Raw genomic sequence first — 25,654 nt, forward strand, 5'->3', positions numbered from 1 at the left:
TCAGATAAACAAGGTAAGGAGCCACCAGGAGAGGCGAGGGCAAGGACGCAGGGCCAGCCACCTTCCCCAAGGTGCTGCAGAACAGAAGGAGCAAACAACGCCACAGCTGGCAAGAAAAAATACCCACTGTCCCTGAAGACCTGGCCACATCGAAGAGCTGATGATGAAACATTGAGTAACGTTAGCAAGTGGAAGTATTTATGGGATTAAAAGAAAAGTTCTGAAGCAAGACTTATGGTCGGGATCTGCTCCGTTTACTGTCTGGTCTGCAAGTACTGACAGCTGAGCTGAGTTCAAACGCGTCACCCCTACCTGCTCCCTCTGCTTTTTAATCCAGGATATTGAACCCTGGTGAGATGTGCTAGGCAACCCATTCATACAGGGGACAGGACCTCAGTGCTACCCTCATGTCCCTACACTCTTCCAGTTCCATTTCCAGGGTTTTAAACATGACCTTCAGATCCCTACCAGGCTTGCAAGGCTGCCTTGAGCAGAACGACACGTGCAGAGAAGGTGAGCAATTTATTACATAGCTTTTCCTAAAGACACCTACCACATTCTCCAAGGGTGCAGCACCGAATACTTTAAAGACGGGATTGGGTTTGGAGGGCGAGATGCACAGAACGATGGCCTGCTGCCCCACTCTGGTGGTGTACTCATCCAGTGTGGCTCGAAGCTTCCTGAAACGGAAATATAAAACGCTGAATAAGTATCAGCTGAAAGCCCAGTAGAAACACAACCCTTCGCATTGTTAGCTCCCTTTGTTAATGCTCCCCATTTGTAAAGCAGGTGAGAAACGGAGCCCCAGCTGGTCAGGATCAGCCACGTATACCGCTTCCTCCGCTCCCGCAGGCCTGCTGCATTCCCTGCAGTCGCCCAGCGGCTCAAATATCAATTATTCTCCCTTCTCTCCTTTTTTCATTCATGTAAAAAGTAGAGAAATCACCAGAGCAGCAAAGCTAGGACAGCAAGAGTCTGCATATCCACTCTGCCACCACGTAAGTGTATTAGGTGTAAACTTGTAAGGTAGAGAACTTGAATGATTCAACAAAAGGGGACTGCAGACACAGGTTATTTTACATCCAGCCTCATAACAGTGCATTGCAATTCTCTAGTGCCAAAGGCCTGCTCAAACCAGGAACGTACGCCGTCAACCGACAGCTACACGACAGGCAAGAACCAGAAATATTGCAACAGCTCAGCAGAGGAAACCCAGGTATTCAGACACCTGCCACGTCAGCAAGTCCCTTTGGAATGATCTTTCCGTAGGAAGAAAATGTTCCATCATCTACTTTCTGCCTCTTACTCACTTTTAAGCAACGCAAGAAAACGTGTCAGAAATGTTGGCAGAACAAAGCAAAAGAGCAGTAGCAGTTATCACCAGATAACCTGAACGCTCTGTGAGATGATAGTTTAGTATTTGCCCTGGTCATTTCAGAACCTGCTGTTAGCAGCAGACACGTTGCCAAAAAAGCACCAACCCCACCACCAGCTACACAGAGATCTCCCAGAATCAGAAACTGTAACTTCCTACTCGATTCACAGGGGTGTAAAATATCAAGCACAAACACATCAAACTGATCAGAGTGCAAAAAAACCGACGCACTTTGTCAGTAACTTGCATGAAGTAAAATTAAAGTCGTTGCATAAAGGGAGAAGAAATAATTCCTTCAAATATGGAGTTTATTTAAAAATAAATTGCTCACATTTCAAGAGAGAAAAGAATTTGCTCTTCAGAAATGTTGCAATAAACATGGCTGGGTTTGCAGAGTTAGGACGGAAGGGAAAAACAGAATGACACTACAAGTCCTCTCCCAGGGAATATTATTTAACGCTAACCCTGCTCCACTTCGTTCCAGTTTGATCATCACGTGCAAAGAGTGTTGTGGAACTCAGCAGATGAGTAAGCAGAATATAAGAAAACGAACTTAATTTCTCATCAACTTTACAAGAGTTAGAATAGGAGAGAAGGAGAAAAGATTAAAGTCTGGCCATCGCTACTTCAGTGCAATAATGTGCACGTAGGAGGAAGGCAGCAAGTAAGGGGCTGACAAATACTCCAACTCTTGTGAGATAAACCCGTTAAATCCAAAACAGTTTAAAAAGCAAAAATTGCCTTGTTACAAAACCTATTAAATAGCACCAGCCAATATTTACAAATGTTTCCTGAGGAGGGAACTGCAGGCGATCTCTCCAGGCTTGCGGAACGCCTGTGCAGACACTTCAGCACCAGCGCTCCTAGGTGGCCATCAGGCGGGCAGACAGCCTCAGAGCACCTGGAATGCAGCACCTGAAGGGCTACTGAAGTTTGGTGTCTACAGAGCACATTTCTAAAGCCAAAGAAAGTATTTCAGCTCTGGCAGGCATCTCTCCTCGATTATTCTCCCCCAGCACTGTGCACTACGGGCTGGGTCAGTCTTCAGCACGGAGCTCACACAACGGGCTCTGCTGGCAGAGGAAATTCAGGTACACACACGCTAGATTTATTCACAGGATCATTTCGTAATGCAGAAAAGTCTTTTTTCGTTAGGTAGATAAGTCCTTTGTGCCACTGCAGATTTGGGATAGGGCTGTAGCTCCAGATTCTCAGGCCAGCTGCTGTTAAACCCACTAGGAATACCTTGCAAGGCGATGTTACCACGACAGATTTATTCTGTGACCAGCTTGGGTTAGAACAGAATGGTAGATGCCACCAGAACGGTTGTGTCAGTCCTGGTGATCACAATATCACATTAAAGATGATAAGAGCTGCAATTTAACCCATTTCTGCAAGCTAAAACACAGCTCTTGAGTTCCATAAAAGATGCCCAAAAAAATCCCCAAGCTGGGCAACTTCTGGACAGCACGTGGTCTCACCACGCACAGCACTGGAGACAGATCGAGGATGCAGAGTGGGGTGTCAGAGTGCAGGCGGGAGTCCTTACCGTAGCAAACGCGTCTGCTGCCTCTTGCGGATTGACGGGTTAGATTCAAAAACGTGTGGTCGCTTCCGTTTTTTACCCGTTGCCACGGCAGCAGCTGCTGCCATCCCCACAGGGCCTGGAAATCAAATCACAAAAGGTGAATCAGTACACACAGCTCAGGAACGGGCCAGAAAGGACATTGCCATTGTCCCCTCCTCAGGGAAGGGTCCCAAGGCTCAGCTCATGGAGCAGGGTGACCCAAATTCCCCGCTGAGCTCCCCAGCAGCTGGGCTCCCTCCTCTCCAGCATCAGAGAGGTGCATCAAAAGCCTCCATTCTCCAGTCTGGCAAGTCCCAGCTCAGTCCCAGGTGAAAGTCACATATTTCAGTCCAGAGTTTCCCTTGCAATCACATAACTGTGTATTTCATCTTCCAAACGTACTGAAAAACTCTCAAGTACGCCAAGACTTTAAACACATGCCTGTAATCAAGGAGATCGCGGTGGCAGGGAAGAAGAGACTGGATACAATGCCACGAACCCTGCTCGGACACTTCAACTACAGCATCAGGGGATCAAGGCTTTCCCCAGGGATTAACGACCAGCTCTGATGGGGAAGAAACTGTAAATCCCGAATCACCGGCAGCATCCTGGAATGGCCCCCTCAGGCACAGCAGGGACCACGGCAGGGCAGCACTATTGCTTTTGTGATCAAACTCTAGACACAGAGTCTATGTAAGGGGAAGTTTCATTAAGTTAATTAGAAGCGAACCAAGTAACATGCAGTGGATTGCACTTCTACCGGTGATCTCCAGAAATGAGTGCAGGGTCCGAGTCCAAAAGCCCTGCGGGTCTAATGCAGGCTCAAGACTTGCCTTTGATTCCTGAGCAGAACTCAGCTGCTCTGTGTGTAGTTTCTCCACATGTCAGAGGTGAAAGATCATAAAACTCACTGTATTTTTGTGTTTAACAAAGATGCAGCTACTGGATCAGTGGAAGCCGGTAGATGATAACAAAAGTAGCATCCAACGATATGTTTTCTCTAGGCAGCTGCTCCGGGAGACAGGACACAGTAACGGACAGAGCTCTGGGTGACACTACAGAGCCACGTTTTGTTAATCAGTAACGAATTACTCAAGTGCTACCCACGCTGAGCGCAGTAAGCACAGCTGCACAGTGCTCCAACGATCCCGTGCTTGTGAAAAACAATAATAAAAACACTGCCTTTTGGGGGGCTGGAAAAACATTTGCTCTGGGGAAGCGAGGAAGGGCCACGCTGGGCTCTCGGGCCCGTGCCACGAACTACATCCGCAAGCTCCAGGGTGCCCACCTGGTCAGGGGCTGGAGGGGCACCAGGCTGCCCCTGCACCGGGCGAGAGCCACCAGACCCCCTTCCTGCAACCACCACCTGGGACTGAAAAGCTTGTGTGCTAGAAGGGAAGGGGGTAATTAAAAATCCTGCAGGAGCTGAGGTTGGAAAATTAATAGGCAAAGGGCACGAGATGCTCAGTGGAGTGGTGGAACTTCACAGGCTCAGTCAAGCACATCAAGAGCTTTATTCCTCAGATAAAGTCTGATAAGGACTCAGACAAGCCTGTGACTGCTTATTTATCACTGCATTTTCCTACTAGTGAGGCAGATGCGCTGCAAGGCTGTCCTGGTTTCAGCTGAGATAAAATTAATTTTCTTCCTAGTGTTTTGGATTTAGTATGAGAATAATGTCAATAACACATATTGTTTTAGTTGTTGCTAAGTAATGCTTATATTAAGTCAAGGACTTTTTCAGCTTCCCACAGAGCTTGAGAGGGAGCACAGACAGGACAAGCTGGCCAAAGGAATATTCTGTACCATAGCAATCATGCTCGGTGTATGAAAGAGGGTTGGTCGGGGGGACAGGAATATGCGATCGCTGCTCGGGATGAGATGGGCAATCAATCATCAGGTGGTGAGCAATTGTACTGCATAATTTATTTTGTATATTCTTTTACCATTGTTATTATTTTCTTTTCCATTACTGTTCCATTAAACTGTCTTTATCTCAACCCACGAGTTCTTTTTTTTCTTTTTTCTCCGTCTTCTTCCTACCCTATCTAGGGGGGTGAGAATGAATGGCTGCGTGGTCGTAGTTGCTGGCTGGGGTTAAAGCACAAAAAAGGCAAATCTGGAGGACATTTGGGAGGGGCTTCACTGGAAGGAGCCTGCGATTCTGAAATACTTTCCCAGTCCAGATATGCCGGGACCCTTTGTGACATCTCCTTGGGAGAGGCTTAGCATGTGAGCTCCCTGGCTAAGCAGGCTTGCGTAGCACTCCTGGGTTATTTTTGCTGTTGTTTATATGGGCCTGAAATAAGCTTGCTCTTTGACATATTCAGTATTTTAGTTTCGTTATTTGAGGCAGCATTTACCAGGGACCATTTTTATTGTACAAACCAGTCTCTTATTCCCAGCACCTCTACATTACACACGATGCAAGAGTCAAGCAGCCAGCAGACCTTGCAAAGAAGCGCTATTGAAGTCAGGGCAATAAGGAAGCGTTCAGAGCATCCCGTGGGGTGACAAGATCCCCCACCACCCTCAAAGCGCTGTTTGCAACCTCTGCACGAATGCAATGTTAGGTGAACGACACTGAGCAGCCCGCTGACTTTACCTGCAGCAGCCAGGTGGGCAGTGACCTCATCGGCAGCCGTGGAGTTGAGGATGTCAGAGTCATCGTAGGAGGTGTCCTCCGGCGAAGACGGCGAGTCTTCGTCCGCACTCAGCATGCTGTGCTCTGTGTAGGTGGCCACATGGACCTGCTGCACCTGCTGGGCCACTGCGTGGGCCTCGATGGTGGCCATGTGCTCTGTTTGGGTCACCCCGTGTTCTTCCATCAATAGCTACTGTCAGAGGAGACAAAAACCACAGGAAGGGGTTACTGACATTGACGTACCATAAGGCAGGACAGCCAAAGGTTTCTGAGCCAGCTAGGTGAGCAGGCTGTGACCAAGAGGGAACAGAGATTACCTCTCCCAGTGGCAGTGGTCTTCTACGAGAGGGAAATAACGACTACACCAGGAGCCAGAAGAGAAACTTGAAGTTTAAGACTTTTGGAAAATCCATACTTTCAAACAACGTGGCATGGCACCCAGAGGCAGTCATCTTTGCTGGAGGAAAGGCCTTTAAGGACCTCGTAGCCCCAAGATTACGTGCCCCTCACCCACTACATATTCAGAGGTCTGACCAAAGCTGGAACTTATTTTTGCTACTTCAACATCTAGCTCGTAGGGAAGATGCTCAAGGGCAACACACAATCTCTCTCCTCCAACCTCAATGGCTCAGGACACAAAGGAGGATGCCAGTACAGAAGTTTACTGGCAGCAAATTGCGTTCTGGAGACCACTTTTGTTGCATTACTTGTTTAGAGTCCGGAAGCAGGCAAAATCATTACAATCCAAACACAAATATTACACAAAGCATATTTATTTAATGCATCTAGTGGTAAACCACTGAGCAAAGCAGCAGCTTACATAGTCAGCAGGGCACTGGACCACACACCATGAACATAAATCTGCGCAGAAGGAACAAGACAAGAAGTACGCAGATATTTTCAGTGTGCGTCTACCATACATTTGAGGAAAAGGAACAGCACATCCTTAAAATATTTTCAATCTACATTAGAAGAATTAGCACATCAACCCTCAAAAACAAATCCCTCAAAAAGAGATTTCCCAAAAGCCTCAGGGCAAACAGCAGAAGGAAAGAGATGATCAGCTGTAGGGAACAATAATATACCCAACAAATTCTGACCCCATAAGTAGAGCCGTTGAATTTAAAGCTCTTGACTGACACCCTCTTCATGGAAACCTATTCAGCTTGTCAGGAGGAGGCAGATGGGAGCACAGACACAGGCCACAGAGTGGCCTCCAATACACGGCTGGGTAACTGCTCTCTGAACTCAGACAAACCATTCCATCACACACGGCTTTGTCCTTCAAAAGCTTTCAGTGTTGTTGAACAGGGGATGAGGTAAGTTTCTAATGTAGCAGCAGGACCAAGATAATTGAAAGGAGACTTGGAAGGACCCAAAGAAGTCTGTTGTGTACTGAAGACAAAACACCCACTACCATGAAAACAACGCTGCATACATTACAACAACCAAACCATGCTGGTCTTGCCCTACTTCGGCCACACAGAGGGTGGTTGCAATCCATCACCTCATCTGGACTTGCCCAGCTGGCCAAGACTTTTGCAAACATTGTGTTATCCCTGAAAGGGCTGCGGGCAGTCAGACAGCCACCCTCTCCCTCAACAGATCAAGTTTCCCAACCATCACATCCTAGGGTTTAGGATGAGTTAGCTCCACGTATTCATTTGCAAAGTGAATTCATTCCTTCTGCAGTCGCCGTAGCAGCCTTGGGCTGCCTGAGAAGCCAAATCTGACTTAGCCACTTTGGCAAGATTCCTCATTTACTAATACAAAGAAATCCAGGTGCATCTTTCCAAAGCCTTACTGAGCTTTCCAGAGAGCCAAAACCAATCTCCAAAGCTTTTTGCCCTGCTGAACTCCGTCTGGTTAACTGATAATTCAGACCTTGGAGGCCAAGCTCCTCGGGTTGTACCAGCCTCCTGCTGCTGACCAGAGAGGGAGGCCGCAGCAACTGCCTTCTAACATAGACATCATGGGTTTGTAGCTAAAACACAAAAAAAGGGTCCAGATTACAGAAGGCCTTTATTTTCCACCTCTGGCTGGCTGGTTTCTCTCCAGCACTCTACAACTTCTAACACTAATCACATCAAATGAACGGCTTCTACTAAGAGACTGTAACTTCCACACGTAACACCAACTTCATTGTGGAGCATGAAAGCTAACTCCGTTAACTTTGACGTCTTCCTGGGGGATAGAAGCAGAAGGGAACTTTTTATTTAGGCAGTGGATTTTCATCCATGAGACACCAACAGTGCTTTAACGCACAGCTATATTCTGAACGTTAAGGTGATACTGGTTTGACAGTGGTTTGAGGGTCCCAGTTTAGAAGAGTCTGTCTGGTTTAAACCAGGGACCTGTACTCCCAACTGAGATGGGAGGAAGGACTTGGTCACATATTTAATTATGTAGCTGGCTGGTGCGTGATGAAAGGAAGAATGGTCTAGTGGCTAAAACAAAGAAACAAGTATCAGGGTACAAGTCCAGTACTGGAAGCTGCCCAGATGCTAAGGTGACCATGGCATCAGAATCACCCTCTGTACCGGGAAGGCTGGGGAAGAGGCACATCTCCTATATTTACACTCCCACTAACATTACTGCCCCAAGAAAATGAGCTTCCCATCCATGAAACACTAAGAGATCCCCTAAAAGGTCATAAATGGTACGGATGGGAAACTAAATTCAATCTGGGCCACAAACAGAAGTTTTCAAACTTCTGTTTTCTATCCGGGCATGCGCCAGCGGAACTCAAGCCTGCGGAACAGCAGAAGTGCTGTTGTGAGACTGTTACGAACATACTGAGGTTATGGCTAAAGCCAAATCACCTTCAAACTCACAATCCTCCCTAAAAGGCTGCCAGAGTTAGATGCTGCTGTTGTCCAACCCTGTTTACAACTCAGATTGTAATATTAGAACCATCCAAAAATAGCAGCGATTCAAATGCTGCCAGTAAGGAAGGGACTAAGATGCTGAGGTACACTGAAGCACACTGAAAATTTCTGGCTGAAAAAAAAAAAAAAAAAAAAAAATCAGCCGTCATCTCCTTCTAAGGAACTTATTTTGCCATCGCCATAGAAAAATGGGGAGTAAAAAAAAAGAAAAAAAAAAAAGATTTCAGGCAAAACCTTAATGAAACAGCTCAGCAAGCCAGGCCTTTCCCAAGTCACCATGCTTTTTCTGAAAGGGTATATTGCTGCTTTTCTCCATGGAGAAATACAACTGCAAGTATTTTCCAATAAAATTAAAAAATACATTTGTCTACAGAAAAATACGATCACAATATAACTGACAAAGCACAGTAATCTTTCAGCTCATCAGGAGACAAGACTACAAGACCACGAATGCTTCCGATCGTGTCTCCTTTGGAGGGAAACCTGCTTGAATGAAGAGGCAGTATACACCTAATGTCGCTAAGAAAAATGCTTTTTTTAATAAATAAAATTGGTAGTAGGCTGAAACTATGCATTTCTGAGTCAGGAAGTGGACAGCTGGGTATGCAACATCAATATTCCTCATGGGCAACTATGCAAATTTAAAGACACGTCTATTTGGTCTAGTTTTCACAGGCACACATCCTGCTTCAGTGCACGGCGCCTGGTTGAATTTTGGCATTTTTGGAAACAGCTATAAGCAACGACTGGGATAATCAACAGCAAGGTCATTGTGTTTATTTAAAGATGAAGTCCACTTGATTCAAACAAGGTCTAATAACCATCAATCTACTACAAACTCTTTCCTCTCTCCACCTCCCTTCCAAAGGAGTCCGAGGTACGTGCTGCAACGTCGGAAGGGCACTTGCTTCCTCGGTGGCGTTATTAGATTTCCTCACTTTTAAGCTTTCCTGTCTGTGTAAAAGTAGGTATAAGCTGGAAAAAAGGCAATAAACTGCTACAGCTCTTCAGTAAAAGGCGCAGCCTGGCCAACTGTGCACACAATAACACCACGAGCCCCCGTAATTCATTTCCAAGTGGTAACTTGGATTAATTCTAGTTTAACCTGAGAGCTTCATTCAATGCATGTTTTCTACTTTTCCAACTTCTGCGCTAGTTTCATACCTGCACGTTTTCCTCCCAGGAAATTTCCAAAGGTCTCCAGAATCATACACTGAAAGGGATGAAGCCTTATCTTCGAGTGTTGAAGCCTTGGGTAGTTATTTGTATATTCAAATTGTTCCCAAAGGATTCCTGCTACAAGTCAGGCTTTGTGGGCAAACACCTTGACTGGCAGTTTCTACTGGTGATTACCAACCTGTTGACATTGTTGTTGCCCCAGCCACAAATCATCTCTGTTACGCATCCGAAGGGTCCGCACTCGGATTTGAACAGGGGTTCAGGCACAGGGGATGAAAGGAAAGTCGTTCCTGATTAATTTTAGATTCATCATTCCAGAAAAGGAAAGTTTATTCCCGTTTTCCTTCAGAAACCAGAACAGTTTCAGGTGCAAGGAAACCCTAATGATACGATGATGCCTGCAAAGACAGTTGGTAGTTGTAGCTTAGTCCAGAAGCCTTGGATGACAGCCAGAAGTATTTTAAAGTCATTTAAAGTGCTTAAAAAAAATATGAGGATAAAGTCCCTCTCATCGCGCAGTGCAGTTGCTTCATGACTGTGTCAGAGGTTCCTTTGATGTACTGTCAACTATGATCAATGGCTGTTGACACCATCGCTGGAAGAATACCAGATGCAGGAGGAGCAAAGCAAGCTAAAAGAGCAGAAGCCGTACCATTCAAACCAGCACAAAACAACAGAAACCGCACACAAACCCCATAAATTCTACGTTAAATTTAAACCCACGTGGATTAAAATGAAGGTGTCGTCTGCTCAGTGTAATCTGTGGTGCGAATATAAAGACACAACTCGACCAACAGAAAACCACGTGGGTTATCCTACTGTAGAAGTTGTCCTCTACCACTGCCATCTACTTTAACATTGCTTCACGGGTGCTTTAAACTGAGCCAAAAATAAAATGTCCACACCAGAAAAAATGATGAGGTACACCAGCATGACTGGAAAAACTCTCTTACACGGGCAGGGCCTGGACTTATTTTTATCCTTTAGACCACTGAAGCGGTTTTACTTCACAGGCTGTAGAAGCACAAGACGCTGCCCTCTGAGACAGTCGTCACTTAGAGATGAGCATTTATCTGCTGGCATTTCAAATCATGAGGCCATTTTTACTAACTCATCCAACGCAAAGCCTAATTCATCTGAAACCCTGTTCGGATTAACAAAAAAATAAAAGAATCGTTGGGTCTCACTTCTTTGGCGGTTTAAATAATTTTAAAAGGATGCAAAATATGGATTATCTGAAGGAATACTGAAGAAGAAGGACTGAGACCCAGAATGTTTTGATGGAGACCTGCTCTGTGCTCTCCTGCCACCTGTGCTTAGACCCCTCCTAAGAAAGCAGCTACTGCACGAAAGGGAGCTCGGGGAACACAAGGGCACAGGTTCTGAATGAAAAAGAGGGTAAATTTAGATCAGACATAAGGAAGAAATTCTTTGCTGTGAGGGTGGCGAGCCCCTGGCCCAGGCTGCCCAGAGAAGCTGTGGCTGCCCCATCCCTGGAGGGGTTCAAGGCCAGGTTGGACGGGGCTTGGAGCAACCTGGGCTGGTGGGAGGTGTCCCTGCCCAGGGCAGGGGGTGGCACTGGATGGGCTTTAGTCCCTTCCAACCCAAACACCCTGTGATTCTACGACTCTACCATTCTGAAATGGGGTGGGAACAGCTAACTGCCTCATCAACATCCCAAACACCAAATATAAAGTTCTCATGTTCAAGTTTTGCAACCAGACCTTCCTTCTGCTTGGGCATTTCAGTGCTCACTCGATGAGCAAACCTCTCTTCCATAAGGCAACACCATACAGCCCACGAAATCACTGCGAAAAAGAGCGGGTTGTCTTTTTTACAAAACTTGCTTCTTCCTCAAATAGAGAGTTCTATATTTTCTTTGCAAATAATCCCAGCTGTCAGAATTCAGGCTTCATATTGTCCTATCAAGGGTATGGTATATATCTACCACTATGGGTAGAACACCATAAGCGAAGAGTTCACCCGTATTCTGCAACAGCATCCACATAAAAATGAGTATGACATTTTATAATTAAACTGCAAGAATTAGCAAATCATCAATAGCAAACAGAGGCCAACTCTCACGCAGCCTGCTCAGTGCACTATAGCACGAGCTGTCCTTACCAAAGGTTTTGGGAAGAATGAAATCCCACCCCAGCCGGCTGCAGGGCACTGCTGCGCAGGGGAACTAACCTTCTTTGATGGACGTCCCGAGCTGAAGCAGCAGCTCTGCCTTCCACGGTGATATAAGCAAAGATTTAGAAATTACACAGGAGGAAAGGCAGATTAAGGGACACACATACTTTTTCAGAATCCACTTTCCAAGTGATCAATGTCAGCAATTAGTTTAATAGAAACATTAACCTTTCCAGCTCCGAGTATCATCCCTGTAGTTGTTTCAGGCTGGTCGGGTCATCAACCCTCTTCTCTACCAAGCGATGAGACTCAGGACCAAGGCTGCATTACAAGACCCACCTAGCGTCCTCTAAAGAATTGGCCTTGAATTGCTGAAAAGATCTTAAATTTAGATTATACAGGAACAAACCAGATGCCATGGGAAGCCACAGTGAAAGAAGGAGCAATAAGCTTACATCAGCTCACGTTTCTGACCAAAGCCAGCCAGCCTGCATCATACCTCTCCTCATCCTTCTTTACCCTAAACACGAGGGGAGTCAACACCTAAAGCTACAAAGGTGCATGCAGAGGTCTCGGCTGGTGTCCACAGAGGCCCAGCTCTTCTGAGCACAGATGGGTTGTTTGAAAAGGTACAAAAGGTACAGACCAGCCTGTTAGCTAGCGATGGTCCCACCGAAACACCAAGAAGCCTCGCGGCCTCTCTTGCAGAGGAGGGTTTTCCCCAAAGCCATGCCTTGTATTCAGCATTCTTTAAAGTGAGCAGAGAGAAAAAAGGAAGAGACCAGCCAATGTCGTGGTTGCTTGGTTGGCTTGGGGCACATTAGATGTTCCTGGTTTTTTTTTTATTTATTTGTTTTTTAATTAAGTAATTTAGAGAACTTATTCGAGAAGGCCCATTCTACATACCCCCTCTCAAGAATAATCCCTCTGCCTCATTTCCTGATTTGTTTCAAAGGAATGGAAACACTCCTGTTTTTCCCTTTGGCAGCCCATTTTCTGTTTGATCCCCGCACTGTAGTCAGTACCAATTCCTTATCGACAGTCCTACTCCACACAGGAACTCAGCACGTAGTACTTTGGCGCTACACAGCAGTCTTGAGAGCAATGTAAAAAGAAAGAAAAAAAAAAGGAAAAAAAATATTCTGTTTCATCATTCAAGCTGGTCACCCTCCTCATGACTTTAACTTCAGTGAAACACTGCTCCATGTTTGGCAAGCTGAGGTTTTTTTTCAAGAAAATGTGCAACACCTCCTCCCTTTCTTCCACTCTTTTTGTAAAGTTGACAAGCATCTGGAGTTTAATATGCCCTTAATGGATTCAAGCCTCCGCTGTAAATAAGTCGTTTGCTTTGCATTAAACAACCGACATCACACTGGCACTTTTGTTCTCGGAGGCGATTGCGGAGAGTTAATCAACGGGGCTCCTGTGATCCGGGTGTGTTAATCCTTGTGCAGCAGCTCCGCGGGCTGCGGGGTGGCTGCTGCAGCCATCAGTCGCCGCCTGCTAAGCCCCTTCTTGCAGCTCTCCAGTGGTGTTCAGACACGTAGACCAGCACCTCTGCTGGAAAATGGGCCTCTAAATCAGGTTTTAGCCATCTGCTGCTCAGTTCATTCTTCCCCTGCCCCTACCTTGCAGGGGAGCCACGGTGCTTACTCGCTAAATGCTGCTTCTTCAACGATGCTGCGTGGAGGTGGTGACGACGCTCGGCGTCACCCTCGTGCTTGTCCCCATCCTTTGGCCGTCGCAGCAAGGCAGGAGCAGAGTTTCGCAGCACACATGGTAAAGATGCTGGCAGTGGCATGGGGGGCTTCACACATGCACCCTGCTGAGCCCAGTGGACCACACCACCCCGATTTATTTTAAGACCTACCAACTGCTTGCAGCTGCAACAGCTCATCTGCCCGCCTGCCACAGCAACCATCAGCACTGGTGTCATCTCGCGAGGAGGAATCTAAAATACCTTTGATGATCTGGGCCAACATGACGTGAAGGACTTGTTTCACTTAGCTAGGTTTCATACTTCATGTATTCAATCAGATTAAAAAGCACTTCCTATGCACTTAGTACATAAGAATGTTTTATTTAAAAAGCTATTTCAAACTTCCGGCTGTGTGTCTAGATAAACTCCAAATTCCCTGCAAAGGCAGCCTGGAATAATTCGTATGTGAAAACTGATCCAGCAAGAAATAAATCATTTGCCATTTACTAATAAAATCAAATCCTGTTTGGATGTAATTATACCTTTGAAATTGTCCGGTACTGCTTTTTGCTATTCTGGCACAAAGCCCTCTACACATTTTTTAAAGCAAGTACATACATCCTGATACAGCTGGTTTCTAACTGCCAGATTTCAATGGTTACATGAACCATGAAGAACTAACCTCATTCAGAAACAACGGCAACACAAACCAAGGAATCGTCCACCGTGATTTTCACGAAGATCCATGACTGAAATCACTGGTGTTCATCAAACCTCATTAGTCTTGCAAGACCTGTGCCTACCCTCCAATTAAAACAGTCAAAAATGGTCCGGTTTTGATAGTTCCTGAGACAGTCTGAATTAGAGGAGCTGCCAACCTCCCGCTGAGGAGAGGACAGAGGACAACCTTGAACGGAGAGATGGCCAGTCTTGGCTTGGGATTGTTTCTCCTCTATCTAGGACCAACACTGGCTGGCACCTGGACGCCACATCTCATGCAGAGATGTCCACCTCCCAGCCAGGCCTGACCTGCACGGACACAGAGCTCTTTCACAGTCTTTCCTGATGCTGCTGGTTAAAAAAACCACTTCCAGGTAAAACCTGAGAAATCTGAGGTCTACGCCAGCCAATTACAACTGCACTGGATTCTGCGACTGCAGCTAGCAACTGAAAACACACTGGAAAGCCCGCATCTCCCACCACTCAGCTGCGCTATGTACCAACAAACAAGATCCAGACCTTCCGCTGGTCTTTCCTCCTTGGGGAGAACAGAAAGAGGATGTTCACGTTGTCCCTAGCACGAGGTTTCAGACTCCCAATAGCAGAGATCTAGCTCTTTGCATCATGTCCACCTGTCACATTGCATTGCCATCTCTGACTGATTAAATATCATTAATTCACCTTCAGGATAAATTTGATACCATCCTTGTGTAAAACTGCCTAGAAGGAACTCCCACTGTCGGTTTGATAAAGAAACAACACCATTCCTCAGGGACAAGATCGATTAATATCTTTATTGTAACCACAACTCACTTAAAATGCACATTTAAATCCCCAAATCCTGTTTTTCCACGGCTGTGGAAAAAGCCTTCCCTTACTCATGCAGAGAATGTGCAGGTTTACACCTCAATCCAATAAAAAATGGGGTTTTTTTTTCTGGTGAAGCTTGTGTTGCTCTGGAAGCTGTGCAAGGTTTTAGATGGGACTAGCTTTCCGGGACTTCAGACACTGCTTCATGTCAGCAGCAACAACTGATACCCTGCACAAAGGCAAGATAAGACACGCTAGTTTACACCTCTCCTATCAAGATTGAAGCGAACATCTTATTTCACGCTGTCTCACAGTGGCACGTGGATGGTTGCCGGATGTCAGCAGAGACGCGGTAACTCAAGCACTAAGAGGAACTACAGAACCAAGCTCTCATTCCACAGCGTCCTCCTGTGGCATAGTATTAGTATAATGATCCTATTAATTAGGATGGCAAAAAATTCCCTACGCTACCAGCCTCAGCATGAGAAGACCTAAAATAAAATTGATTCTAGAAAACAAAACCAACCCCCCTTCTATTAGTGTGCTCATTTTATCAGCACCTCACATAAAAGAGCAAACACATCACAATGCAGGAAAAACTTCACACGCAGGAAGTCTGGAAAATAAACAAATATGATTTTACACAAACATATTAGGCATACAAACTCCTATTGGCTGCTGAAGTTTCTGCTGAAAGCCACCATTTGGCAATGTGATAGGACATTCATCTCATGACATATGACGCAATTTGCAACGGATCTTTTTTGCAGCTAAGCTAAACTTCACGTATTTAGCACCAAACAGCGGCAGGAGGCCATGTGCCGAACGTTAAGGATGAGGTGGTTTCTACTTGGAGACTCTTGTCAAGTTTCGGCACGAAAGCGATGGTGAGCACAGGGAGGACTTCACTGTAGAGCTCCACCAAGGCGAGCAGGAGCAGACGCCTGGTCTCCCTCCTGCCCGGGCCAGCAGGGAGCAGAAGGAGCACATCGGAGAGAACATGAAGCTCTCCAGGAAAAAAAACCACTTATAAATTACCCCAGCAGCTGAACTGGGCTGGACTGGTTGCCAAAGCAGTTTCTCTTCAGTTGCTTGCCTCAACCAGAGCAATGGTAGTTCACGGGGAATGCACAGCATGTAAGTGCAGAAGGACTCCACTTTTTTAGACTTTTTTTTTTTTTTCCGAATTTTAAGCAATTCACTTAAAAAAAAAAAAAAAAAAAAAAAAGAGTACTATGGTGGAATCAGTCCTCCCCATGAAGACACCGAGAAAAAGGCTAGCACACGTTCAGTGTTTGCAAGCCCACGGGAAGGGCACACCACCGCATCCCGGCCCACGTTGGCCAGCGAGTGTAATTCAAGACTGGAAGTCAAACTACACCGTAAAATCGCAAGCCACGGGGTAGAATTCTCATTTAGCATTCCTGTGCTTCCCCCAGGCTCTGCGGGTGTCATGTTAAACATCTTGGGTGCAATACGCAGAGGTGACTCTCCCTTATCAGTAACACCTGGGGCAGAACCTTCTTCCCTAAAATCTTTTGCAGGATGTGTAGTTCTGACATGAGTCTGGGAAACGTAACACATGATAAATGGCATTCTCAAAGGTAATACTTTGTCAGCTTACACATTCTTTCATTTTATTTAAAGAACCACACAGAAATCCCAATTTCAAATTATTTTTACTTTCTGGGCATAGCCCAGAAGTCATTTTAACAGCGTGAAGCGAGTTTAGTCATCTCTAGTCGATACAGATTTTTTAATTAACACGCAAAGCAGTCTTTTAAGAATTACTGACCCAATAAGCGCAACTGCCGAGAGAGCTGCTACTTGCTGATCGCCGACAGCATTCCTGGCACCGCACAACGGCACAGCCCGAGCCCCAACAGGATTACTGCCGAAAAGACAGAGCGCAGCCCTGGCCGGCTGCATTAAGGTGCAAATGTTCCCAGTTTTAATCCTCTTTTATCGAGAGAGAGGATTAGTGGTTATGCTGGTCTACCACAGAAAAACATAAAGGAAGCATGTTTTACCGAGGGATTCGAGCGAAAGGGTGGTGATGTGACACTCCACAGCCTCGTCCAGACCAAGACTTGGAGGTGTGAAGTATCACATTAACCCTAACATCCAGCTTGGACAAGGTCTGCTGTCTTCAACCTTCGCTAGACGGATCATCTCAAGGACTTGGTCCTCACATTGCTTTTATTCAACCGGATTTGCATACGGTAAATAAAGGCAGACGAGACAGCCCTAACCACATTTAATGATCTAACTTCCACCCTAAAATGGCAAGCCTGGCCCACCCCTCCTTGATGGTTCTGTTAATGATGCAGTCTTCAGGGAGATGCTTAATACGGTCTGCTTGATCCTAAACCCAGGATGAGTTACACCAGTATGACTGCAGCTGGTTTTAGGAGGGGTGGTGTCGCCTTAGCCAGATGAGGAAGGGTACAGGTATGCAACTTGTGTGTACAGAAGGTCCCCGGCAATGGACTATGCAGTGACAAGTTGTCCCAGACCACAAAAAAAAACCCCCAAAACACCTCTCCTCTTGCCGTTTAATATTCTTACTCTTTCAATTAATTTACCCTCTGATCCTGCAATACATACTGAGCAAACAAAAAGATTAGGAACCCACACCATTCTGTCTTAAAAAAAAAAAAAAATTAAATCCTGTAGGGAAAATACACACTACGATAGGATTTGTTTTCAAGATCTTTTCTACCTAAGTTTGGGTTGTTTTTTTTTTTTTTTTTCCTACAGCTGTTTAAGAGGAAGGAGTTGTGCATTCACAGGTCTGCAGACAGCCTCCGATATCAACTACGGTATCTGCATTCACACACGGAAGAACTTGGGAATTCTCCTCCAGGCTCACAAGAACAGGCATCTCGGGTTACCCTGTGGTGTCCTTTAGGGCGTCTGAGGTGACAGAATACAGCGAGGCTTGGTTCAGTGCCAGTAAAAAATAGGATACCTCCTCCTCTTAGCACCTGGAACTGGGAAAAAGGAAAGGACGGGTTCCTTCCCAACAGTTTCCTGCAGTTCAGGAACACGTCTGCTTGCCTGCCCCGCAAAAGACTGTGGACGAGCAGGAAGAACTCTCCAGCAAAACCACTGGAAACTGATGAGCAACGACCCTGGAAAGGGAAAGTGTCACCTCTGTAAACGAAGCGAGAAAACCCAGTGTGTGTTACCTTTGCAGCTGCGCATTGTGCAGGATTAAGATTTGTGTCTTCTGGGTGGGGGGGAAGAAAAAGTGCGTCTACAGCTCAACTAGATCAAAGAGATTTGTCTGCGAGTTATTTAAGTCTTAAGTACCTGCACGCTGGATTTAATGCTCGTTCAAACATTTTTCTCTCAAGTATTGACAAAGAGCCTGTTAAGCAGGCCACCGTGCTCTCCAAGCGTCCTGCTCAGTACTCGGCTGTCTTCCACACAGGCAAACCTTAAGACTTCAAGACCCAAACCACGTGTTAAAAGATGAAGCAGGGTTATAACAATCACACGCGCACATGAGTACATCCACTAATACTCTTCTCATTAAGCACAGTTACTTCTTTCTGTCTTAGTTTGAGAAGGGGCACAGGTCAGTATGGCTTACAGGAGCACTACTGCACCAGAACCTCAAACTTCCCACGCACGTGGAGAACATCCGAGATCATCACAGTTTTCCAGTCCTGACCCATCTTAAGTCAGCGCTCAAGCAGGGCTTCTCCTGCTTTGAATGCACAGCAGGGTGTGCAAATCCCACGGGAATTCAAAGTTGTCAGAGTTCCTGCAACGCACAGCCGTGTATTGGAAGATACATGATTGTACACTGAAAATGGACCACCAATTTTTATTTGCTGCTACATCTTGTACTTAGGTGTCCTTCACATTTCTTCACCACCACCACCTCCATATGCTTCTCATTATGAGGGTTTAAGTATTACAGCTATCACAGCATTTCCTTCTCGAGCAAGAGACCGAATTGACTGATTTACCTGCCAATTGCCATGAATACCCATGTTGCAGAAATCATAAGCCTGAAAAAAACCCAACTTGCAACCCAAAGCAACTACGAGAAGAGCTCTGAATCAGCTAGCTCTTTCTAGGCAGGAAAGAGAGCAGCACTATTTGAAGTCCCTTCTCCTTCAAAAGGGAAATCAGGAGTTAAAAGGATTTTCTTTGTGCCCAAGAAAGCGGCTGCAGGAGCAGCAGCGGGAGACACTAATGGCCGATGCCAAAAATAAACTTATGGGGAAAATAATTAATTTACACACCAGTCCTCTACAGAGGATGTTGCAAGGTAAATAAAGCCTGGAGACTCTGGGGGTGTGGTCTTGCAAGTATTTTTGACCCAGACTATGGGGAAGTTTTCCAAGCCTCGAAGTCATCCCCCATTTGATTACTTTAATTAGATGGTTATGTAATAAACAGTGGGAGGGACTCAGTTTCTTTTGGATTGCATTTCTTGGTCACACTGGTTGCAAGCAAGAAGCATGCTCCATAAATGAAAGCGTACTTTCGTGTTTTTCTGCTTATGTACTGGAAGTCAGATGAATTTTTGTAACAGAACTGAAAAAGTTGAGTTACCCTCCAAAGTCGCTATCAGTCTGCAGCATCTGAGCCATCCATTTATTATTTATAGGCAATAGAGACAGCACACAGAGCAAACAGATAAAATAATTCACACATCTGCCTTACACACAGCCTCACAGAGGCAGAAAATCATCAACACCCAACAAAAATAATGCAAGCGAGGAGGCAGAGGCTCAGAGCCCAGCACCGAGAGCAGAATGCACCTCACCATGCTCCATACTGATGAGACACCTGCTTTCATCCTCTGGCACAAAAATAGGCTCTGGTACCCACCGAAAGCAGCATGGTTTCTAAGAAAGGATGGAAAACAGGAAGAAAAGGGGATGCTGGACTTCACAATCCTACAGAACCAATGCTCAGATGGAATACACCTTCCATCTAAAGTGTTCTAAGAGTCTTTGTACAGCTACATCTTTCCTACAGGAGGAAAAAAAAAAAACCACACCATGGTATTTCATTGACATCAAAACGTCAATGCGCATCAGGATGCCTATCACTCTCCTACATGCTCCACCAAATATAGCCTCCACCTCCCCATTTTCTATCCGTCAATAGAAGGGACTCCTTCTCGGAGTTTGGCAGGCGACTCATCCACAACAAAACCAGAGCAGCCTCAGACAGAAGTCCTTGCCATAAGGCTAAACGCATCAGGCGATCTCCAAAACAAAGTGGGTGTGCAACCTTGATCACTCGGCCGTCCTCTCCCAGCTCCTCCCTTACTAACACTCCTGCCGAGAACACAAGGTCTGCTCCTAGCGATAAACTGTGCTATTCCCAAAAGGATAACGGGCTTCGATGTTTCCTAGCAAGTGGTGCCATTGCACGGGGATGAACGACTCCAGCCAACCTTCCCAATCTACCTGGCAACTGGGTCAGCCCCACCAGGTTTTGGGACAAAGCAAAGGCAACAGGGCCAGAATCAGCAAAACACTGCAGCTACTGAACCCCACTGCAATTGCTACAGTGGATATGGAACAGCCCTGAATTCTCCCCAAAGCAGGATGGTGCCTGGATGGTCCAGGTTTAGCCACCCACAGCACAAAGAGCCCTGGGAGCCAGCACAATTCTGGACCTCCGAACCTTTCTCCACACTCCACTGCTAGCAGCACAGCCTTTATGTTGGAAAGCAGCTGAGAGCTTCTGGTGGGAAAAAAGAGAAGATGCTAGTAATGCTCAGTATTTTATAGTTTGCGATACTTGAAAAACAGTGGGGTTGCTAGGACACATTCACCTGGTCTAGATTCACAGGCAAAACGAGCAGATGAAGAGACTCACAATAGCTGACACACAAATTCACTCACCAAAGCAAGTGACAGATCGGGGCAGGAGCGTGTATCTGCATTCAACAGTGGGAAGGTGAGAAACCATTAAACCGACCCTCGCACAAGTAAGTGCATTCAAAACCACAAGAGGCCGGACTACCTTTAAACGCAAACAAGCATTGCCCAGAGATCCTGCTAGAGACTACGTGCCACTCGACTCCTTCGTACGGAGTCTTCAGTGGTTCGTGAGACTTCCAGCAGGACAAGCCTTACTAAAGATCCAGAAGAGCACAATAACCAGCAAGAAAGCTCAGAATCTGGCGTGAAAACTAAACTGGAATAAGTGGAAACTTTTATCCTTAATTCTGATTTACAATCGGCTGTAGCCAGTCCTAATTTTAGACAAGCGTGCTTAACAAATGGCTATGTATCAAAGAGCTAATGAAGTTCATTAGAGCCGCATGAGTCACAACAAGTATCTGCTTCAAGTGCCACCTCAGCACCATTTTCCATCTTTCTACTACTGTAACTACTACGTAGTAAAAGTAAGATCCCCACCATGCAGTGCAACTTATTTAAAAAGATCAAGGGGTGTATTTTAAATTATTTTATTAAATAACTCAAGCACTGGGTAATTGGTAAGACAAAAATATTAACTATATTTTTTCACTATGGATCTCCTTCAGAAACAGCAGTAAGAAAAACAAAGTCCAAGGCCAAATTTACAGTACTGCTTGCACCAAAAATCATCAACACAAGCCGATTCCTACTGACAGCACGCAACATTCTTATGGATAAAAGTCTGTATTAAAATTTTCTTGATAAAAGGGATACAGGAGCACGGCAGAGTCACTGCACTCTGCTTCCTTCCTAGAGGATACTTTTCCAGCTCAGAGGAGGGTAAGGCAAAAAATGATAATTCCCAAAGCTTTCAAGAGACTGAGAAGCTGCCTGGAAATCTCCCTCAGCTGGTAAACGAAGAGCAGGTGGAAGCAGTAATGGAAATATTCCCAGAGCATGTACACGCACGTGGCAGCAGAAGTTTGACACGATGCAGCCTAGAAGTGAGATTTACAATAAAGGCGGCCCCAGTGCTCCCAACCTGGGCTCCTGCAGTCATTTGTGGTTCTTTATTTTCACTTACGAGGCTGAAATCTTCCAGGCTTGAGCTTGCCAGAAGTGAAACTGGCTGATGGAGGTCTAAAAAAAGATGATTCAGGCTCCTGAGTGACAGAAAAATTATGAAATTCCAACACTTCAAGTAGTCCTCACGCCAAAATACCTGCAGTCTGAAAGCTGACATCTGTGCAGCCGACCAGTCCTGGGGCTTTCATCCAGGGAAGTTGAGACAATTAACTGAAGTGCAATATTACAGTGTGTAAAACACCTGCGTGGCCAACCTTGCTCAGGAGCAAAGTGGCCTTTGCTCACTGTAGCTTAATCCTCTATGAACAAGTTTATGCCACGCATTTTCCCGATGGAGCTATAGAAAAGGGCAACCTCCAACCAACACAGCAGACGCTAAGTTCTCTCGCTGGTGTAACTGGTTTTTGCCAGGATGGTTTATTTGCTTCTTGAGGGAGGGTATTTCTTGTTCTAGCACGCTGGGCAGCACAGTTGGGATGGCACGGTCCACATCCACCACATAAACTCGTGTCAGGATAACTCACACGCTCGTGACACAGAGCGCGGCCAGGCCAAGTTACCTCGAAAGGAGCAGCCGTGCAGCCCAGCAGGTACAAAGTGAAACGCCGTGAGTTAATGGGGTCCACAGAAAGATTTCGATCCAACAGAAAGGCAGCGCTTTCACCGCTCCCCACCCAAAAACATATTGCCTACGCACACGCAAACCCGGCTCTATCCAGGCTGCCAACAAATGCCACTTTACGAGACCTGTGCTTCATTCCACCTCTATAACGTGAACGTACATCAGGCCACACACTTTGTACAGCGCAGATGCTATTGCGGCACGTGAAATTGTAAAAACTGCATAAAACACATACTGGACGAGGCAGAGGGTTCCCCAGCTCACTGTATTTATGGCACATGTGTAAGGGCCCACATTCATCGTAAAGCCTGTATATAAATGACGTGAGACTTCTGAAAAACAACTGCGACACAATAAAATATAACAAAAAACCAACTGCAATACTCTATAAAATAGTAAACACACACAGAAAATTGCATGAGGATATGAGATTAATTAAACACTACAACACTTATCCACAATGGACGAGATTAAAATACTAAAAAAAGAGTTAATATAATCCTGACCTTTCCACAGTTACCATCATCATGTAGTTCCTCTTTCCCCCTCAATGAAAAAAAAATTTTTGCTCCCAGTTTTACCATAGGCATGAAAATCTAAATTAAAAAGATGAACAATTTCCTTCTCATCTATTTCCCCAACACTTGGGCATCAAAATTTCAATATAACAGGTTTTAAAAACGAGCAACTGTGATGCAGATGAATAAGAAGAGAAGGTAAAGCTGCTGCTAAAGTAAGGATGAACACAAGTTGCCATGATGTCACGAACGAAACTCTGAAAAAAAAAACAAAACCAAAAACGACTGCGCACAGCCACCACAACACCAAAAATACTCTCATGGTGTCCGGGACAGGGGAAGAGGTCTAAAACCATGCCTGGACAGCAGCAAGGCTAACGCATTAGAGACAAAAACCAGAACAGCAATGCCCTTCCTAAGATAAAAATCCTGAATTCTGTAAATAACGAAGATGCTTCAAGTGGAGGGGCAAAAAGAAAATAAAGCAGAGATCTGAATTCTGAAGAGGTACATAGAAAACATCTCCCCACGCGATGGAAACTACCTCTAGCTGCAAGAAAGCTAAGACTTAGTAACCCCACACGTATGAAGACTTTTGAGCCGAATATTTCTGCTCTGTAATTATTATTTACACTAACAAGATCCTGAGCACCTCAGTCATGAAACAGGTCTCTCCTGAGCCAGATGTTGTATAACCCAAGAACAAAGAGACACGACTTATACCCCCTTTTGGGCATATTAGAAAGAAGAGGGGGGGTGGTGGTGGTAGAAATCTACTTGCATGATTAACAGCATTTAAACTCGCTGCCTTCCCAGCAGCAGCCCTGCTCCCAAACTCAATGTATAAAAGGGCAGCGTTGGCCCAGGAAAAAATAATCAGAAAACAGAAAAATAAAAGGGGGATGGGGAAATAAATAAAAGGGCAGGGAGGAAAAAAATAAAAGGGGGGAAAATAATAAAAGGAGAGGGAGAGGAAAAAAAAAAACAATAAAAGGAGGGAGGAGGAAAAATAATAAGAGGGGGAGAAATAATAAAGGGGGGGAGGAAAAAAATAATACAAGGGGGGGATAAAGGCAAGGGGAGGGAAAGGAGGGAAAAAATAAAAGGAGGGGGAAAAAATAAAAGGAGAAAAAAAAGGAGGGGGGGAGAGGAGATAAAGGGGGAAATAAAATAGAAGGAAACAGGAGCAAAGCCCCGCAAATGGCTGCAGCCGCGACCCAGCTCCCCTCCCCGGCGCGGGCCCGGCGCAACCTGCTCCCGCAGCCCGCAACACCCGCCCGGGCCCGACGCGTGGGCCCGGGGCCGGCCCGCACCCGCCCTCCCCTTCCTTCCCTCCCTGCCGCCGCCCCGCTGCCCCCCGGGCTCCCCCGGCCGCCGCCCCCGCCGCCCCGCCGGCCGCCCCCCCCTTCCCCCGTTCCTCCGGTGGGCCCCCACCCCCACCCCCGGCGGGGCCTAGCGCGGCCTAGGCGGCCCCGCGGCGGCGCTGAGGGGAGGCGCGGACGCCGGAGCCGGGGGTGCCTGGTCGGCCGGCGGGGGCCCCCGCGTTGCTGCGGCTGCGCCGGGGCTGGAGGAGCTGGGAGATTGCGCGGTAGGACACTCACCTCAGAGCGGCTGCGCTGCGGCGGGCCTGCGCCGTGGAGCCTCTGCCGGGCGGCGGCCGGGGAGGGAGGCGAGCGGGGACGCGGGGCGGCTCGCCCTGAGCCGCCGCAATGGCGAGCGGGAAAGGCGGGGACCGGCGGCGGCAGCGGCGGCGGGAGGAGGCCGGGGGGGAGAGGGAGAGAGGGGGGGAGGAGGAGGACGTATGGCGTCATAGCCCGGCGCCGCCGCCATGATGAGGAGGGCGAGGGCCGCGGGGGGCGGGCGGCGGCAGTGGTGGGGCCGCCATGTGCGGGAGGTTCGGGCGGCGGAGGGGCTGAGGGTGGAGGAGGCGGCGGCGGTGGGAAGCCGGGGGGGCGCTGGCGCCATGTTGGGGAGGTCGCGGCGCTTCTCTCCCGCAGGGAGAGGGGGCGCGGGGGGGTGGCGCGCGCGAGGGAGTGTCGGCGCCATCTTGGGAAGGTCGTGGCCGTTCTCTCCCTCCACCTCCCTCAGTGAGGAGGTTGCGAAGGGGCTTCGAGCGGCGGGCGGGAGAGCCCTGAGGGGACGACGGCCAGGCGGAGGGACCCGGCTTGGGCTGCGCTGGATCTGGCGCTTCAGCCAAGCGGGCTGCCGTCGCAATCGCGTTTTTCTGTGGAAAAAGGAAAAAGTGTGTTTAAAACCATCCCAGCCTGGGCTGCGCTGGACCTGGCGCCGCAGCCGAGGGGGCTGCGGTCCCAATGGCGTTTTTCTGAGGAAAAAGACCGTTGAAAACCATCCCGTCCCAGCCTGCACTGGACCTGGCACCTCAGCCGAGGGGGCTGCCGTTCGCAATTGCGTTTTTCTGTGGAAAAAGCCGGTTTAAAACCATCCCATCCCAGCCTGTGCTGAACCTGTCCCCTCAGCCAGGCGGGCTGCAGTCACAATCGTGTTTTTCT

General features: G+C 47.0%; 1 protein-coding gene across 5 annotated transcripts in view; it reads right to left on the minus strand.

The window, feature by feature from the left end:
* Positions 1 to 24,888, minus strand: part of NRF1 (nuclear respiratory factor 1) — a 74,516-nt gene extending 49,628 nt beyond the window's left edge. For 2 of the 5 annotated variants that reach the window (XM_063323762.1, XM_063323766.1), the window contains exons 1-4: positions 24,746 to 24,888; positions 5,548 to 5,779; positions 2,925 to 3,039; positions 554 to 680 (exon numbers count right to left, since the gene is read on the minus strand). In XM_063323762.1, coding sequence (XP_063179832.1) covers positions 554 to 680; positions 2,925 to 3,039; positions 5,548 to 5,770 — 465 coding nt within the window. In that variant the 5' untranslated portion in view covers positions 5,771 to 5,779; positions 24,746 to 24,888. Of the gene's footprint in view, positions 1 to 553; positions 681 to 2,924; positions 3,040 to 5,547; positions 5,780 to 5,903; positions 8,424 to 9,831; positions 10,052 to 24,745 lie in introns of those variants that run through there. The other 3 variants (XM_063323765.1, XM_063323764.1, XM_063323763.1) reach the window with 3 other exon arrangements.
* Positions 24,889 to 25,654: the final 766 nt, after the last annotated feature.

This window comes from Chroicocephalus ridibundus, chromosome 1 (genome assembly GCF_963924245.1).
Source record: "Chroicocephalus ridibundus chromosome 1, bChrRid1.1, whole genome shotgun sequence".
NCBI lineage: Eukaryota > Metazoa > Chordata > Aves > Charadriiformes > Laridae > Chroicocephalus > Chroicocephalus ridibundus.